This window comes from Xiphias gladius, chromosome 14 (assembly GCF_016859285.1).
Source record: "Xiphias gladius isolate SHS-SW01 ecotype Sanya breed wild chromosome 14, ASM1685928v1, whole genome shotgun sequence".
NCBI lineage: Eukaryota > Metazoa > Chordata > Actinopteri > Istiophoriformes > Xiphiidae > Xiphias > Xiphias gladius.
The window spans coordinates 1,709,377-1,726,328 of record NC_053413.1 but is presented as its reverse complement, the minus strand read 5'-3'; the positions used below and the strand labels follow the sequence as shown (position 1 = coordinate 1,726,328).

General features: G+C 38.0%; 1 protein-coding gene across 2 annotated transcripts in view; it reads right to left on the bottom strand.

Moving 5' to 3' along the window:
- cntnap2b (contactin associated protein 2b) overlaps positions 1–16,634 on the bottom strand; it is a 57,383-nt gene extending 40,749 nt beyond the window's left edge. For both annotated transcript variants that reach the window (XM_040143247.1, XM_040143246.1), the window contains exons 1-2: positions 16,589–16,634; positions 6,515–7,371 (exon numbers count right to left, since the gene is read on the bottom strand). In XM_040143247.1, the coding sequence (XP_039999181.1) occupies positions 6,515–6,596 (82 nt within the window). In that variant the 5' untranslated portion in view covers positions 6,597–7,371; positions 16,589–16,634. The remainder of the gene's footprint in view (positions 1–6,514; positions 7,372–16,588) is intronic.
- Between the last annotated feature and the right edge of the window lie 318 nt (positions 16,635–16,952).

The following is a 16,952-nucleotide window of genomic DNA, read 5'->3' as shown; positions in this document are numbered from 1 at the left end:
CACAGTTTCAAGTTGTTTTTATTGTTATTATTTGCATTTGGATCACCTAGGAAGCTGATTTGTTTTGGGTTGTTTTTTTTTTTTTAAATCTGAAATAATATGAATTTTCGGATATTTGTAATTATGGCAATTCCCATGCATAATGATGATTTGCTGCATTGCAAGTGAGTCAGCTGATGGTTTTTGATGCACTCTCGGCAGTGGGAACCTGACCTATCCACTTTCCACCTGACCACTGCTGAAAAGGTTTGAGGAGTTTCTTTGGATGTTGGGATAAACCTTTTCCAAGCAAAGGCAGAAGTTTTAACTGTGACAACTTGTCACAGTTAAAATCACTTGCAAGTGACCTAAATTCAAGCTAACCACAGCCATCTGTAATCCAAACTACAGATGGGAATGTCAAGTATTCAAAAGATAGATTTCGGGTAAGATATCCCTTTAATTCCATTATTGTGACTTCCTGTTCACAAATCAGAGATGATGTGAGTCTTCATATATTCAAGTCATTGTTGTGCTTAATTATTAGGTCCCAGACCTTTGAACCACCATCCACATCACTAACACGTTCAGTGATTCAAACACATCTGCTGTTGTGCTCATTGGCTGTTTGCACCAGCTGGAAAAAAACAAGCCAGTAAGAGCTTTGTAGGGGGGGGTTTAAGACTTGGGGATGTCATTGGTGTGTGTCAGAGCAAGAAAAAAAGGGACAGGGAAATTACAACAAAAATGTTGACCAACATGGATGAGATGGATGGTACAGATTGTTGTACAATGTCAATTTACAGAAATAAAAACTATTACTGTTACATATGAAAAGCAAGACGTCAGCAGCACATAAGCGCTACCAAAGCATCCATCTGTTCTACCCTGACTCCGACCTCTGTTCAGCCATCTCCCTCCTCAGAAGCAGATGTCCTGTCAGCAGCAGCTCCCAAGGTGCTGAGAGGACAGCTGCCAGCTAAACTGTCTTCACCAGATGGACTGATATAACAAATTTACTGAACAGAAATAGTTTTCACGTAAGGATCCAGCTGGTGTACACAGAAAGAAAGTAGCATTGTGTTTATTTACTGATTTATACATTTTACTTCCCCCGCCCATTGGAGCAGGCTGGGGAAATTGGCCTATAGCGAAATCTGAAAGCTCTAGCGACATGGTGCCATGATCAGTCTGTCATTGCTGTTGATAACAATAATAGTATTAATAGTGGTAATAATAGTAAACTCTTAAAAAGTTTACAAAATATAAATAGCTGGAGATTTGTATGATTCAAACAGCTGTCTGTGGCAGTTACACTTCATTAGGCACGCCAGCGAAAGAAAATAGAGATTAAAAATTATTTTTTGTGTGGCTTGCCCTTTGTATCAACATACTTCTTCGATTGACAAAATTACAAATATTGGGCTTGTTCGAGATGAACTTCACCTTGCCTGGAAAGTGGACAAGACCAGGCACCTGCAGCAGGAGGAAGTGACAAAAAGTTGCAGTCAAGACAAAGTTTCCAGCAGCTTTCCCAGTCTATACAGGAAGTTACAGAAACACTCACATCTAATTTAATAAAATGTTATCTGACCAATCTATTCAGCTTTTATCCATTATACTTAATTATTTTACATAGAAATGTAACTTCTGTAGCAGGCTGACCACTATCCCTGTGGAGTGGTCAGTATGCCTACCATAAGTCAGCTGCTAATTTGTTTGCTTGTTTACTTTTTTGCTGTGTCTGTCCACCTTAAACTCATTCACATAATGAAATAATGAAATTCAAAACATAAATAGTCAAAATACACATGGAGAGGAAACGCAGAAATTTACAACAGAATTTTTCCTTATCAATCTGTCAGATCTTTAGACTGCAAGGGCTTTACCTCTGTCTGTACCAATCTTTCTGTAGGAATCCTCACGCCCTATTTAATACCAGTTTATTACAAGTTTTATGTTGCTTAATAATACTTAAAAAATTAAATAACTAAGTAGTATTTACAGTATATCAGTCTCTTTGACTAACAAAGGTTGATATTAATCACAAAACATGTATGAACTGCTCCTTGCAACCAGTACCACAACTTCTGTGTCGATTGGAAATGACATTGACAGGTTGAATACCTCACTCGCTAGTCACTGGTAAGGGAGAACATATCAAACTAACCTCCCACCTAACACAAAATCGGCTAACATGAACAAATCTAAAGCTGAATGAATAAAGTGAAACAATGTGGCAATTCAGTGTAATTATCAGGCCAGTTTACCAGTCAATGTTTAAATTTTTTCTACTTTTATTTTACAAAGTTTTCAAAAAAGCACTTCACTGATAAAAACTGAGCTTATAGTGTGCTGCTATGTATTTATACAGTTTGAATTCTACTCTCATTTATTGGTAATTTTACCAATGTTATTGGTATTGTTTTGCTTGCTAAAGTTACTGTACTATTTTGTAAAGTACTGTATTTTACTCCAAAACTGCCAATAACTGTACTACACTGTGACATTCAAATGAACTCACAAACTTCAACATGATCAAATTTCACTATAGCACACAAACATTAAATTGGAGCCCTTGATACTGAAAGACTGACTGTCCTTGACTGACTGACTGACTATCTGACCTGAGATTAGATATGCTGGAACTGCACAATCATGTTCTGGCAATAAAGATTAACACTAGTTGATACACCCACAGATTCAAGGGATTGTCAAACTCCACCATTTCCCTAACCCCTCTTATAGCACTTTTGTGATAACCTGTGTCTTATGTTATAACATGACAGACAAAGGCAGCATCAGTTGGAATGTATAAAGAGAGTGACAGCACTCCAGTCCATTTGTATTCTAATCAGCGTTTGATGCCACAGCATCTGTTTTAGTGCAGATGGCATTGCTCAGTGTCCTGACAGTGTTTCATTTTAGTAGTGAAGATGTATCATCTGTATCCTGTGTAAAAGAGGATCTAGTACCAACTCATTGTTTTCAGTTTCTAACAATGTTCCCTAACGCTGTTCCGTCTTGCCTAGTCTACAAATACCACTCTGATGCCTTTCTCTGCAGCCAAAAGAGAATTTAATTTCTACACTATTTTGCTGACAATTTTAGTCTGAATGCAAGAAACTTCTTCAAGCCTACCTGGCAACAAAACAATCTATAGCCTTTTCTTCATGGCAATACCTCTGGAGGATAAGTTTTTAAAAGCTTATTGTACATATGTAAAATCGTTGTTTGGTAAATAAAGACCGAGTAGAGTAGTTGAAGTGCTGAGTTTCTTAAAACAAAAGCCATCTATGGTACTGTGCTGTATGCAGAATTGATACATTTCAGTATGGTCCGGAATGGAAAACAGTACTGGAACATGTGCAAATTACATTTAATTGTTGAATAAAAATGATTGCAGACACTTAATTGCATTCTATGAGACTACTCAGGATGCTGAACTGTATAAAAGCAGAAACTCAAAACCTTTATTGTTACCAATTATTCTATAGCTTGTTGCATAGAGGTCATTCTACCATTCTGCCCATAACAGGATAACGAGAGACAGCAAGTGGGCCGTGCTGTTTCGGGATACAGGGATAAAAGGAGAAGGGAAGGGAAAGGAGGGATGTAGGGTTCTGACAGTGACACTGAGGTCAAAGTGAGATTCTGTAAATATCCCTTTGACTTCTGGAAGGGAGGGCAGTGTCAGGGACAGGAGAGGTACAGGGTTAGCTTAAAGAATGGAAGCAGGAGATCTTTGAGTATAATTAAGACCTGCAATTTCTGAATCTTGATAATTAGTCTTTTACGTAAATACCTGTTATATACACAAATAGACCATAAATATGTGACTCTTAAGTTGAAATTTATATAACGGTGTTCACATGGACAAAACTGCTGGAAAAATGTGTTTTTTTTAAAATGTCAGGTCATTTGATATTTTTTTGGGTTGCACTTTCAAATATGTGTTATTGAAAAGGGATTGCTAAGAGATCATTAAATATTTGGAACAGACACTGATTGTTCCCAGGAAAAATGCCAGATAAACTGATGGCACAGGAGGAATCCCTTTTACTTTTGGCGGCTAACAAGAAAGTCATCACCAAAAAATGTCTGCAAACCAAATGTCTATATTATAAGCCAACTGTTTAGCTGGCCTCCTTGTGTCAACATTGGTTATGTTTCCATTAAATATTCAGGCAAATTTTAAGTAATATTCAGGAATCTTGGTAAACTACTTGGCAAATAAGTGTATGCTCCCATCAATTACCTCATGAGAGAAGAGCCAAGCTGACACAATTAACTTTTTACTTCCCTTTTTCAATATTTTTTCATTTTTTATGCACCAATTTTAAAATAGGTGGATAGCAAGATACCAAGCAAGAAAGTGTACCTTCCAACAATTCCAGAATTATCTTATTTACATGTTGTATCTCTTTAGAGACCATCGTGAGTGCACTTGGGTTTTGTTCTGACCTAGCACAGAACTCAGTGAAATCCCTCAGAATGGCCGACTTTTGAGATGCTGCATGTTATAACATAGAAGACCAATTCTAACTGCCCCCTAAACCACAGTTATGTTTTCTATTTCTATGTGTGTTAGATACAGATGTGTAAATAAGACAACTGTGAAGTAGTTGGAAAGTATGTGTGCTTTGTGCTAAAACATCCAGAGCCTGTCAGTGTACTGGACACACAGAGATTAAATTGACGTCAACCTTCTTATCAGACTCTATTACTTTGAATACCTATATATTAGAGGTTGCACCAAAGTTCCTTATTTCCAGCTCTGATCTGATCTGAAAAGATCACTGTCATGACTATGTGTACCATTCTGATATTTAAAAAGTTAAGAGTGGATTGTGTCTCTTGTGCACAGCAAGATAGGTAGCTAGTAGATGAGTGTAAATGACAGTTAGGGGAACATTGAGCAAGTGAAAAGGCTACATTTTCATGCATGTAATATCAAACTTTTAAGCTTATTAATAGCTCCAATTGTAGCTTGGACCCTAAAATTTTCATAATGCAACTGAACAGTGCCTTTCATTACACCTTCCATGACTCTTAAACTTAAATAAATTTCCCCAAGTGGGATCAGCATCTAAGTGGCTCAGCTGGTAGCGTGCGTACCACATGTCAAGCCTAATTCCTTACTGCAGTGGGCTGGGTTCAAATCCTGCCTGGGCCCTTTGCTGCATGTCCTTCACCCTCTCTCCCCTGCCTTTTCTGTCCCTCTCTCTACTGTCAAATCAAGCAGAAATGCAAAAAAGGTAATATTTTTTTTTAAAAAAGTTTCTCAAGCCTAACCCAAAATAACCCTGATGACATCATCAGGCACAAGAAAGCTCCCTCCAAAAGGCTCAGTAAACTGACCTTAATGTGTAAAATTGGTAGAGTACCCCTTTAACATGATTTTGTTGCACAACAGTTTATTTAAGCCCACATATTTACAGTAGCATTTCTCAGCAGTATGTAAACAGTTAACAAATGGTTCAAAACACTCTATAATATAGGCTCATTGTATTCAGAAAAACATTTTTTATGTTTATTTTTAAACAGTTAATGGACGTTAATAACACAGTATAAAATAGTTTTTATCATGTGTTCTTAGTAGTTTTTAACACATTCCTAAAGAATTTTAAAGTGCCGGTGAACAATCTGTACATTTACATTAATAATTACTCAATACTTTATAACACACTATAGGGATTTGGTCCTGTGGAATCACATATCCTTATATATTATTATTACTATTTCATACTGTTTAGAAAACCTTCTCACCTCAGGGTCCATTTAGTAGCTCTTCTGGAAAATTTGATCTCAACACATGATCTAAGGTATATTGTGTTACCAGGTAGACTGTGTTATCAACGCCAACAAATACACTGATAAACACTTCAAACATGGTCCCCATATCTACAAATGAACTACAATGTTATAAACCATTAATAAAGTTTGCATAAAGTGATTAGAACAGCTAAATAGAGATGCTAAAAAATGTTACCCAACAAGGTAAGTGTCAAAGGTTCCCTCTATTTATGGATATATTTGTGGAGCACCGATGGAAGTAATCGTCATTATGGGGGGTTGTATAGATTTCATTTATTTTTTTATGTACAACTGATATTGACATGCTATTATAATACATTGCACAAATTTAAACTCTGAACTGTTGTTGTCTCTGGACGTTCAGCACACTTTACACAGAGTACATGACTGATTCCATTCCTGCTTTGAAAACATGTAGCTGTTTAAGGTTCAAGTTTAATACAGTAAGCTACTGTGTGTGTCATCTTTATTATAATACTGTATGATCCCCACCCAGCTGTTTATGCGGCTAGCTTGGCCCCATGCGGAGTCCTGGAAAGAGTCGGAGTCCCGACTGTAGTCCACATCCCGACTGCACACAGAGCTGCACTGGACCCACCAAGAGCAGGCCACCAAATTAGCCACGGCTGCTACTGTGTGTGTGTGTGTGTGTGTGTGTGTGTGTGTGTGTGTGTGTGTGTGTGTGTGTGTGTTTGTGTGTGTTACTTAGCCTACTTACGGGATGCTGAGGATGCAGCGCTGGAGGTGCTGATGATACTACATAGGACTGGCAGCAACAACACCGCGGTCACATAAGTCATCTTCACAGAAAATCCACACAATCTAAGGGGTGGACAGAGACAATAAAGCGGGTCTGGCGAGTGGGTCTCCGCTTCGTTGTCAGTTCCGGTGATACACAGCCGAGACGCTGCTTTCTTTATTAGCAGCGAATGCAAAAAGCAATGGCTGTCCGCCTGCTGGGCCCTTGCGTATTGTTTTCTCTCCACTCTCCTTTCTTATCAACCTGACCAGCGGCACTCCAGCGGGGTTGGACCAACAGCCTCCGGAACTAGCCTCTGAACAGAACGCGGTTGTGCTTCGGGCCGGGCCTCGAACTCCAGGTGCATGGTCAGACAGAAAAACAGACAGGAGTTGTCCAACCGCTGAACTGCGGGACTAAGCAATACACCCCCAGTCTCGGCTACCCTTGGTACGGTCCGATATGTACAACAATGCAGGGCTCCCTGAATTGAAGAGGGGCCAGAGGGGGACAGAAGGGTCCGTACTAGCCCCGGGGGCAACACCAGAGATAGGTGCAAAGACTGCATAAAGACAAAGCTCAATGTTTGTCATTAGTGGGATATGGGAAAAAAAATGGGTTGCAGATGTACAGAACAGAATTGGAATAAAATAGGTATTTCTTGTCCAAAAAGGCTTTATATCAAAATCTCAGTATAAAAGATACAACACGACATACAAAAAACAGGACTTACCATCGCCAGGCACATGAGGCATGAAATGAAAATCAGTATGAAGAAATATATCACGGACCTTTTAACCAGGTTGTTGGTGGTTGTAGGGCCCCCCAAGCAGCACCTCAAAGAAGCAGATCAAATTCACTGTTAGATTTAATTATGCAGCCTTCCACTGGGCCTAGTCTCGGGGTTGTAGCTACCAATAGGTGCTGGTGATCTATATGAAACATTAGTTTGGGGAATATGACTTTTTTGGTCCGTTCAACAAAATTTATCAGGCTACCTAATGCATCATTGGTTTAAAAAAAAGCTTTATCTTAATAGAATTTGAATACAGTTAGAATTATGATTTAAATCCAATGGAGCCAGGGGTGGCCACCCCTAGCTTAAGTCCGCACAGCCCACTCAGCACCATACTTTGTGTAAACCCGTTTTTATTTCTTGTGTGGAACCTATTCTGCACTGCCACAGCTTGCACTGGGGACGTTTTTCAACAGCGCACTCAGGTGGTTGTACTGCCCCTCCAACCATCTAGTTAAAAATAATGGCTCTGCAGACCTGATTGACAAAAGAACGATGAACAACTTTCTTCATTCATTAAAGAGATCTACTATTTCTTAAAGATCTACTATTATTTCCCCTTTGAATCTGTATCATGAATATTATTATAGCCAGGGAGAGAAGGAGAGTCTGATGTCTTTCAGCAATAAATACATTTTAACTGATTATCATCATTTCCATTCAGTCCAGACAGGCTGAAAATCCCTTTGCATCGGGTAGATATAGAGTTAGATAGCCTGTTTACACTCTGTATGAAATATTTGGGCTAATAAATTATTTTTACAAAACATTGGCCTATGGAATGTAATAATAAGTGAATAACATAATATGTGTAGAGACAATTATTATTATGGTTTATGTTCATTTAGCCTCTGATCAATGAAGAACATGAGCACACTGTTTGTCAAACAGTTTAAACATACGCTATTCAAACATACAGACAGACTTCTATGTCCTAATTAGTATGTGACAGTGCAAGTAAGGGCATGTCTGGAAATGGCACATCACAGCAGTACAACTGCTATGTACGGTCACTTAAAGCGAAAGCATCCCAGATTGCTTTGTTTATGACACAGAGACAGCAAGACAACGCCATTTTGTTTACTTTTTATCCCCACCAAAGAATGATATATTAGGATTATTAACAAGTAATTTATGCACCCACTGCTTTTATGCATCTAACTTTGTTATTCCACTGTTGTATATTTTCTCTTTCCTTTAACGGCCATGTATGAGTGAGAAAACAGCTTAAACTAACGTTAAAACATTTCAAATATTTTCCTCCAATGATGAAATATATCCATGCCATACCCATTTTAAGTTTAAGTTCTTGCCAATTTATTAGGCACACCTAGATAAAGCTTATGTAGTATTATACAACATCCCTGCAATAAATCCTCCTTCATGAGGATTATAATCAGTTTTTATTGAATCTGTTGAAGAGGATGTTGATTTATTGTAATGGTAATTTTGGAGACTGTAATTTGTGGTGCTGTTGGACTGTACTGGGTTACACTGAGAGGTGTTCCTAATATTTTGTCTGTGCTGACAATATAAATGGACAATGAAGCTCCCAGCTGGTTGGTTTTATTTCTTTGGTACCTGAATATGAGGTAGTCAGAAGTATGAATGATGATGTCAACTAGACTGGGAAAGAGAGAAAGATTATATGTAGATGAAGTTGGGGTGAATTCGGAGCACTTTACCCAGCAAGAAAACAGATTTTAGGGTTAATTTGTCAATGGGGGATACATTGCCTGAATGTGGAGAATGGATGCAGAGGCAGAGAAGGTCAGAGATGATCGGCAAGCATTTTGCTGTGTGAGTGGTTTCCCATTTTCTCGGGCTAATGATTAGTATGAAAACATGGGAATCGGAGGTAGAATGAGAAGGGATGTGGGTAACTGGTTTGATGAAAAAGATGATACCTGATAAGGTCTGGATGGTGCAGGAATGGATTTTCATAACAGAATGAGTGTGGGTGATAAAATTGCAAACAGACACAATGTCTATAGAAGAAAATGACAGCTGTTATGTTTTTTTGGTTTTCCAGCTGTGGAAGAAACTGTGGGACTGGTAAGGTATGAATGTCTGACTCGGGGACCAAGAGTGGGAATTTAAGAAAAGGAGAAGTGGGACAATGAATTGGTGATGCTGTTGTGGTACCCAGGAGTGTGAACTGTGTGGAGAATGAACTGGTGCAGATATTAATGTGAGTCTGGGCATATGTATAATAACATCTTTTTTATATAATTACACAAAATCTATCAAATTATAGTTAATACATTATTAGAAAGGCCTACAAACCTTGTATGTCTACACTGTGTATCTATAAAGTTCAAATTCAAAGCCCTTCCTCCCCTCCTTTCTTCTTCTGAGGTCCCCACTATAAATTCCTTCCCTTTGAATAATTCTCCTGTGGGTGAGGAGAGGAGTGGTCTTTTTTTTTTTTTTTTTTTAAACATTTACTATCCTAAAACATTATTTTTGTTCTCAATAATATTATGTCTATCTTCACTTTGCAAATATATAGATTGTCATTGTAGAAGAAGAAAATGTCAATCAAAGAAGACAAGAAGAGTGAATGTTGATTAGCTTGGGGAAGAGGGGAGGAGGAGGTGCAGCAGGTGATAAACAATTGATTACGGTGGGGTTGTGGGAGGAACAGAATGAAAATACCTTTAAAAATACAATAAATACCCTCTGAGAATGTCTAAAAAACTAAAAGAAAAGAGGACAAACAATAAAAAACAATATGAAAACATATGAACGAGTGTCTGTGAAAACAATTATATAGTGTCTTCTGTGACTCTGGAGGACCTTTAACAAGTCTGAGAAAATAACCCTGATGATGTCATAATGATGTCAACAGGGTTATCACAAACTGAATCGGAGTTTGAAAGATGGTGTTTATCAGTTGGGGTGGGGCTAACAAAAGACACTATCCAGCTGCATAATGGAAAGTGTAGGTTTTTGGAACTTGACACATACGAGGGACTAAAAGGTAGGATATCTCAGCCACGGATGCTTTGATTTTGACTGTTCTTTTTTAATCTGAGGCTCCTAACCCTATGGAAATACAATACTAAACTGTTTGAGTACTCCTTTAAATATGACATGGCAACAAAAACTACTACTAATTTCTAATATGTGATTTTAGTGTAACGCCTCAAACCAAATGTTCAATTCACAAGTAAGTTATCCCGGTACTTTCAATGCTGTTGTTAATCTGTTAAAAGAGCCAGTTTATTCAACATACACTGCATGTATCGTAAAGCTTTATTTTATCACACTGATTCAACATATTACTACAATGTACACATCCTTATTTCATGTTGTTTCTCCAGACTTGACTGTACTGATTCACCAGAGAAATGTGCTTAACTGATAGGAAACTGCTCCAGATGTTCTGTCAGAAAAGGAAAACGATTTAGTCATTCAGCCAATCCCACAAAAAGACAAAAAAAAAAATAGTTTCAATAAAAGGACAGATGTCATAGGGGAACAGTTTGATTTAGATATTTTTTGGAAGGTTAAGATACATTTCATTTTAATGCACTTGGACAAGATGTGTCAAATACATCACATCTCTAAAAGCATATACAACGAGTCAACAACACTGGTAACCCAGTCTTGAATTGACATAATCATATCCACATTATATCTACATATGATCAATAGCAGAATTACTTTGTAGCTGTATACAGAAGTTATTGCTTGTAGAACTGACCGTGAAGACACGTTTAAAAAGACACAGATCAAGCTTTCATCATGTAACCCTTTCCAAATAAGAAGGCTTTCTTGTGAATTTTAACACAAGTATAATATTTGGTAAAAAAAAAAAAAAAAAGTATGATAGAAGCTATCAATTTGAATGTGAGAGCTAGATGATTTAAGTTAAGCAGTCTTGAAACTGAAAAATGTATCTAATCAAGGTAATGATCAAAGATGACTAGATTGTTTATAAGTAATTATGAGATTTTACAGTGTAGAGGAGTCTGATAGGAAGTCAAATTTGGTATCCTGCATTCCCCAACTAAAGAACGCAAGTAAACTGTATTTTTTCAATGAGCTAAATTAGCTAAAGATCCTATGTTATCAGGACTCACTCCCTTTTGTCAGAGCAAAGAAAACAATGGTTTGTTGTCACAACTAAATCCTAACAACCAGTAATCCTTATTTATTTCATGTGATTGTTTAGTGTGTGTGTGTGTGTGTGTTTGTGTGTGTGTGTGTGTGTGTGTGTGTGTGTGTGTGTGTGTGTGTGTGAGCGTGTGTGTGTCTGTGTGTCTGTGTGTGTTTGTGTGTGTGTGTGCGTGTGAGTGTCTGTCTGTCTGTCTAGTACTCATAAGCAGAGTGTGGTGTCCTCTGTGATGTGGTTCTGGTGCTCTGGCTGCTGAGGCTAATGTGTCTCTTCAGACAGGGGATCTTTTTAGCCATCAGCCTTCTGAAATGGCCCTGGAACTTCTTTCCCACAAATGTATAAAACACAGGACTAATGCAACAATACAAATAGGCTATGTTCCGAGTCACGTAAAGGGCATAGTCCAAGTTCACTGAGTTAGAACAGGGGGAATCCTCACTGGTGCTGGAGATCTGTATAGCTTGAACGAGGATGACGATGTTGTAGGGTGTCCAGCAGGCGAAGAAAGTAAAGATGATGACAAATATAAGCTTGATGGCACGGCACTTCTCCTTCATGCGGGTAGACAGGATGCGGACGGTGATGCTGATGTAGCAGTACATCACCATGAACAGAGGGAGGAGGAAGAAGAGCAGGAATTGTTGGTAATAACTGACCAGACGCCAGCGCTCCATGGTTTTCTCAGGGAATCCTGACTCCTCACACATCAGTCCATCAAACGGACTCTTCCACACATTTTGGAGAACCAGCTCTTTCACACTTGCGACAACACTGATGCACCAAACTGTCACCGACGCAATAATGGCATACGCCTTTTTCCTGCTCTTGGCAGCTGCCACTGCATGCACCACTGCGAGGTATCGGTCAAATGTCATGAGTGTGAGGAAGAGGATGGAGCTGTAGAAGCCAATGAAGTAGGCACTGCTGACCATCTTACACAGAACCATGCCAAAAATCCACTCAGAAAGATGGTATGTCGCCCAAAAGGGTAGACTGGTTGCAAAGAGAATGTTGGAGAGGACCAAATTCAGGAGGAATATGTTTGTCACTGTATTGAGCTTCTCATACTTGTAGATGATGATGAGGACAAGTCCATTGCCAAGGTAACTCAGGAGGAAGTTGACATAGTAGAAAACTGGGATGAATCTCTCACCGAACTGGTTGACAATGTTCTTCGGACAGAGCTTGACAGTTTCACTGACAACGTAGCTTGGGTCAGTCGTGTTATTTTCATGCCATAGAGTCAGGAAGTACAGGTAGTTTGCTTCAGTGCTCATGGTTCTGGTTTGTCCTGTGGCAGAGAGACGTTAAAGACCAATGTTAGTCTATTTGCTGGTAGTCAAAGAAATTACTCATAAAACACAACTGGTCCTAATCACATGAACTGAACTGGACTTGAGCTCAAACCTCTCATGAAATGAAGAAGCTAGATAGATGTCTATTCTCCATTGTTTGTAAGAAGGGTGGCCAAATCTAAGTGCTTACTTGGTAACATGTAATATAAATTAACTAGTAAACTAACCCATAAAAATAATTTGCCATCTGGGTTCATTAAGTCAGTATCCTTAATTTCTCCATGAACTGCTGTCAGTATTTGCACACACACTTTGATGAACATCTGTTTCTGAGGTTTGATCTACAGTAGCCCCTAATTGTGCTTTTAAAACAACCTCCCAAGGGATAAAAAAAAAAAACGTTTGAACAAAACAGCTAAAAAAAAGTATCAATGAGCCACACTGCCCATAATGGCAACAACACACAGGACAGTAATAATATGAAAAGCTGGGAGGTTTTCTTGCTTGGATTGCTGAATTACATGTGACGGTTAGGGTATTACTGGATTAGTAACCATGCTACATTTTATGCTGCATTTCACCTGTAGAAATTAGAAAGAGCAGCTATTACACGATGAACACTAAAGTGGATCCAAACAACATAAAACCCCTGAGAGAAACTGCTTTCAAAGATAAAATACAGGGTAGTGTTATGAAATAACTGACTAATTCAATGATTCTTGCATGTTCCATCCTCTTATGTTGATATTTTTGTTAGTCTTTCAAAAATAAGGAACAGAAACTGCTTAATGCAGCAGTAAAAAAGTCCTGACTCTCTCAACTGGTGTGCAATACTTCTTCCCCTAAATGTATTGTGGTATTATAGGAGTATCAGACCGCCAACTCTGCAGTTAATGGCTATTATGCTTTATCACTACAGCCACCATCACTACAGCCACCTCAACAGGTAACAGATTAGAGCATTTTAGAAGAGTTTGTGGGATCTTGTGACAGTTTCCAAAGTGTCTATAAAGTGGGAGCTTCCCAAAAAAACAAGACTTGGATCACCATTAAAACATGTGGTTGGATTTATTCTGGTCCCATTTGTGACCTCAGCACTTGTACATAACTTTTGTCACTCGTTACTTGTGGAAAAGTCAGAAATGTATTTTTTACCTGTCATCCACCGGAATCTTCTTCAAAGGTGGGTTGAGTAAATACATAGATGTCTACTGTCTGCCCTAAATGATAATGTTTTCCCATTGTCAAACCAGTGATTATGTTTAGATTATGTTTAGTTTAGTTTGACTTTTCCCCTGATGATTGCATAGAGAATGTTATTTGATCAGAGTAAGAGAGAGGATGCTGATATGGTGTTAATATTGAGGCAAATGCAGCCAAATGTCCACTTAAAAGATCTTGTCAAAAGAAAGAAAAGTTAAGTTGCAGTCTAGTAATGTTATAGTTCAGTGATGGTCAAGTTCAAATTCTATTTTGATGAATACAAGCCACCTCCAGTTTGTTTTTTTGTTGTTGTTCATTGTGTTCATAAATAATAGACCAATTTCTCTATTTTTATTTTTAATAATCGGTTATTAAACAATATGCCAATACAAACCGCTATGTAATGCACCTCACCACAACCTTCCTTCTGTAAATCCCATTTGCACTATGTTAATTCCTGCTTTTCAGAGGCACAGAATTAAAAACCAATAGTCCAAAATAGTATGACCAAAATAGTAGGTCACCTTGTGACACCGTATGTGTCACATCTGCACCTGCACCAAAAAAAAGAAAAAAACTTTCTGTGTGTCTTATGGTGAAAACCCACTGAAGGTGAACAAATAGCCCATATCCTCCACCACTTCTAACTCATCACTATGGTTGTTTAATTGCTTGCAAGCTGGGGAGTAGCTTGTTCATTGGCAAACACATCGGTGGGCAGTTTCTTTTTCAGATAGGCAAGCAGAGCCGAAGAACCAACCACAAGCTACAAGCTATTAGCTAACTACTTCTTTCTTTTTGTTTGCATTGGTAATCCTGGAGGCCAGGGACATGGAAAAGATGGATGCCATAAAGTCCAATAATGATCCTCCCCTTCACAGACATACCTCCACCGCAGATGAAGACTAAACTTACTGGACCACCACTGCACTGCTTTTTTGTTGACAGTTTTTAGGCAAAACAATGCATAGCCGTGAATTTTTCCCCTCATTTTCATAAAGTTGAACATTTTAAACTTTAGACAAGTTTTTTCATTCCAGGTCAATTGGCTGGAATCCCACAGTACCTTGCAAAGTGATCTGCTCATGCCCCATTCAAAATGAGTGGGATTGCCCAGGTTCAATGAGTTTTCACTGTTTAGTCAGGTCACATCATAAAGTGACATTCACTCATCCATGCATAATAGGTGGCACTGGAATCCTGGTGATGTAGTGACCACTTTCATGCTATTGATGAAGCTGTAGATGTAAATTTAATTTAATCAATACCTGACGATTTATTTTATATGTTCTTACACAGATTCATTGACATACATCTGCCCTGTGTATTACTTCGAAAGTTCCTTGAAGGAGCATAGTGACCCATGACCTGTTACATCATTATCAGTGTTTGTCATCTGTTTTGATCAAATGCTTTAGTAGGTGTGGGTTTCTATAGTATTAATGCAGCTGTAAATGTTAATAATCCTTTACTAAATATTCATGTATTTTTCTCTTAGTGATAAACAATCAAATCTGTTGTTAGAAATGTTATTTATATTTATATATTTATATTCATATTTATGTACCTTATAAGCCTTGTTACCTTTCAGGACTGCTTCTTTTCACCCAAACCAATAAAGAATCTATATTTGACCAAACATATAGTTTTATTTTGCTTCTATTAAAAAGTGTAGTTAGTTGATGATTTTCTTCTGATGATGTCCTAAATTTCAACGTATGAACTGTGTCTAATCACACGAAGGGCTGATCTTAATATCCTCGTGAATTTATAATGTAAAGCTTGCATGTGTTCCTAGATAAGTGGGTTGTCAAGGACCATTGCCTTGTGTGATGATTTGCAAGTGACACAGATGTGAATGAGCTTTTAACTCTCTCTCTGAGTGATCATTTAAAAGTAAATATAGCCAAAGTCATAGCACGGCTGTTGTCTTTAACGTCCCAGACGTTAACATATGGATTTTAGCAGTACAGAGCAGCAGCTTGGAAACGGCTTGGACTCCAACTGACTCCTGGTTAACATGTCTTAAAGGCTGTGTTGCAGTTACCATTTCATACTTGTTCCGTTGTCTGACAACAGACAATGGAAAAACATGTAAATGAGAACAGCTCTACTGGGAACTTGGTTGTATTAAATACTGTATATGTGAGCACAGAGAGTAAGAGTGAAACAAACAGATAAAGGATGGTCCAGCCATATACTAGGCTTGACCTAGTCTTGTTGAAAAAGCAATTGGAAAGAGGTGCAGTTACATTTAGCCTATTTTACTTAGAGTTTTCATCGTTTTTGATAACTGAGTCATTTTCATGTAATTGCTGACACTTCAAAACAATAGTGGGACATGTTCCCTTACGTGGAAAAATGACTAATGAGTCATTTTAATATTTTGTATGAAGTTGAAAGATCAACTTACTACTAGTGCTCTGTGTGATCTGATGAAAACCCACATTTAAAGAGTCTTGTCATCTTCATCATGCATTTGATATATCATACCAAAGTTTCAAACAAGAATTAACTAGAAAATTGTTCATATGTACATCTCATAAAAAAGCATGGGGTGTAAAATATACATTCATGTAAAACAAACAAACAAATTCAGACAGAAAGTCACTGTCCTAAAGGCTGACTGAACTCACCAGTGGAGCTTATTAGGTGTGCAGTAGAAGGAGGACAACGAGGAACACAAGGAAGCACTGAGTGACTCTACAGTGTTCACTGCAGCTGATAGAGTTCAGAGTTTTAGTGAGAAAGAGGGGCTGTCCTAAAACAGACCAATGTGCTGTAGTATGTGTGAGGTTTCTGCGAAAGTAAGATAATATTGATGGCCATTTAGCAGTCATTTAGACTTTAGCTGTAACTGTATTTGTGTTGGCTATAAACACTGTTGACTTAATATGTAGCAAACAAGCCTTGAAACATATTTGTTGTAAACACTGTAAAAAAACATTGAATTTGCTTCTTTACTTATTGAAATGTGCTTTTCAGAAAATATTTACATGC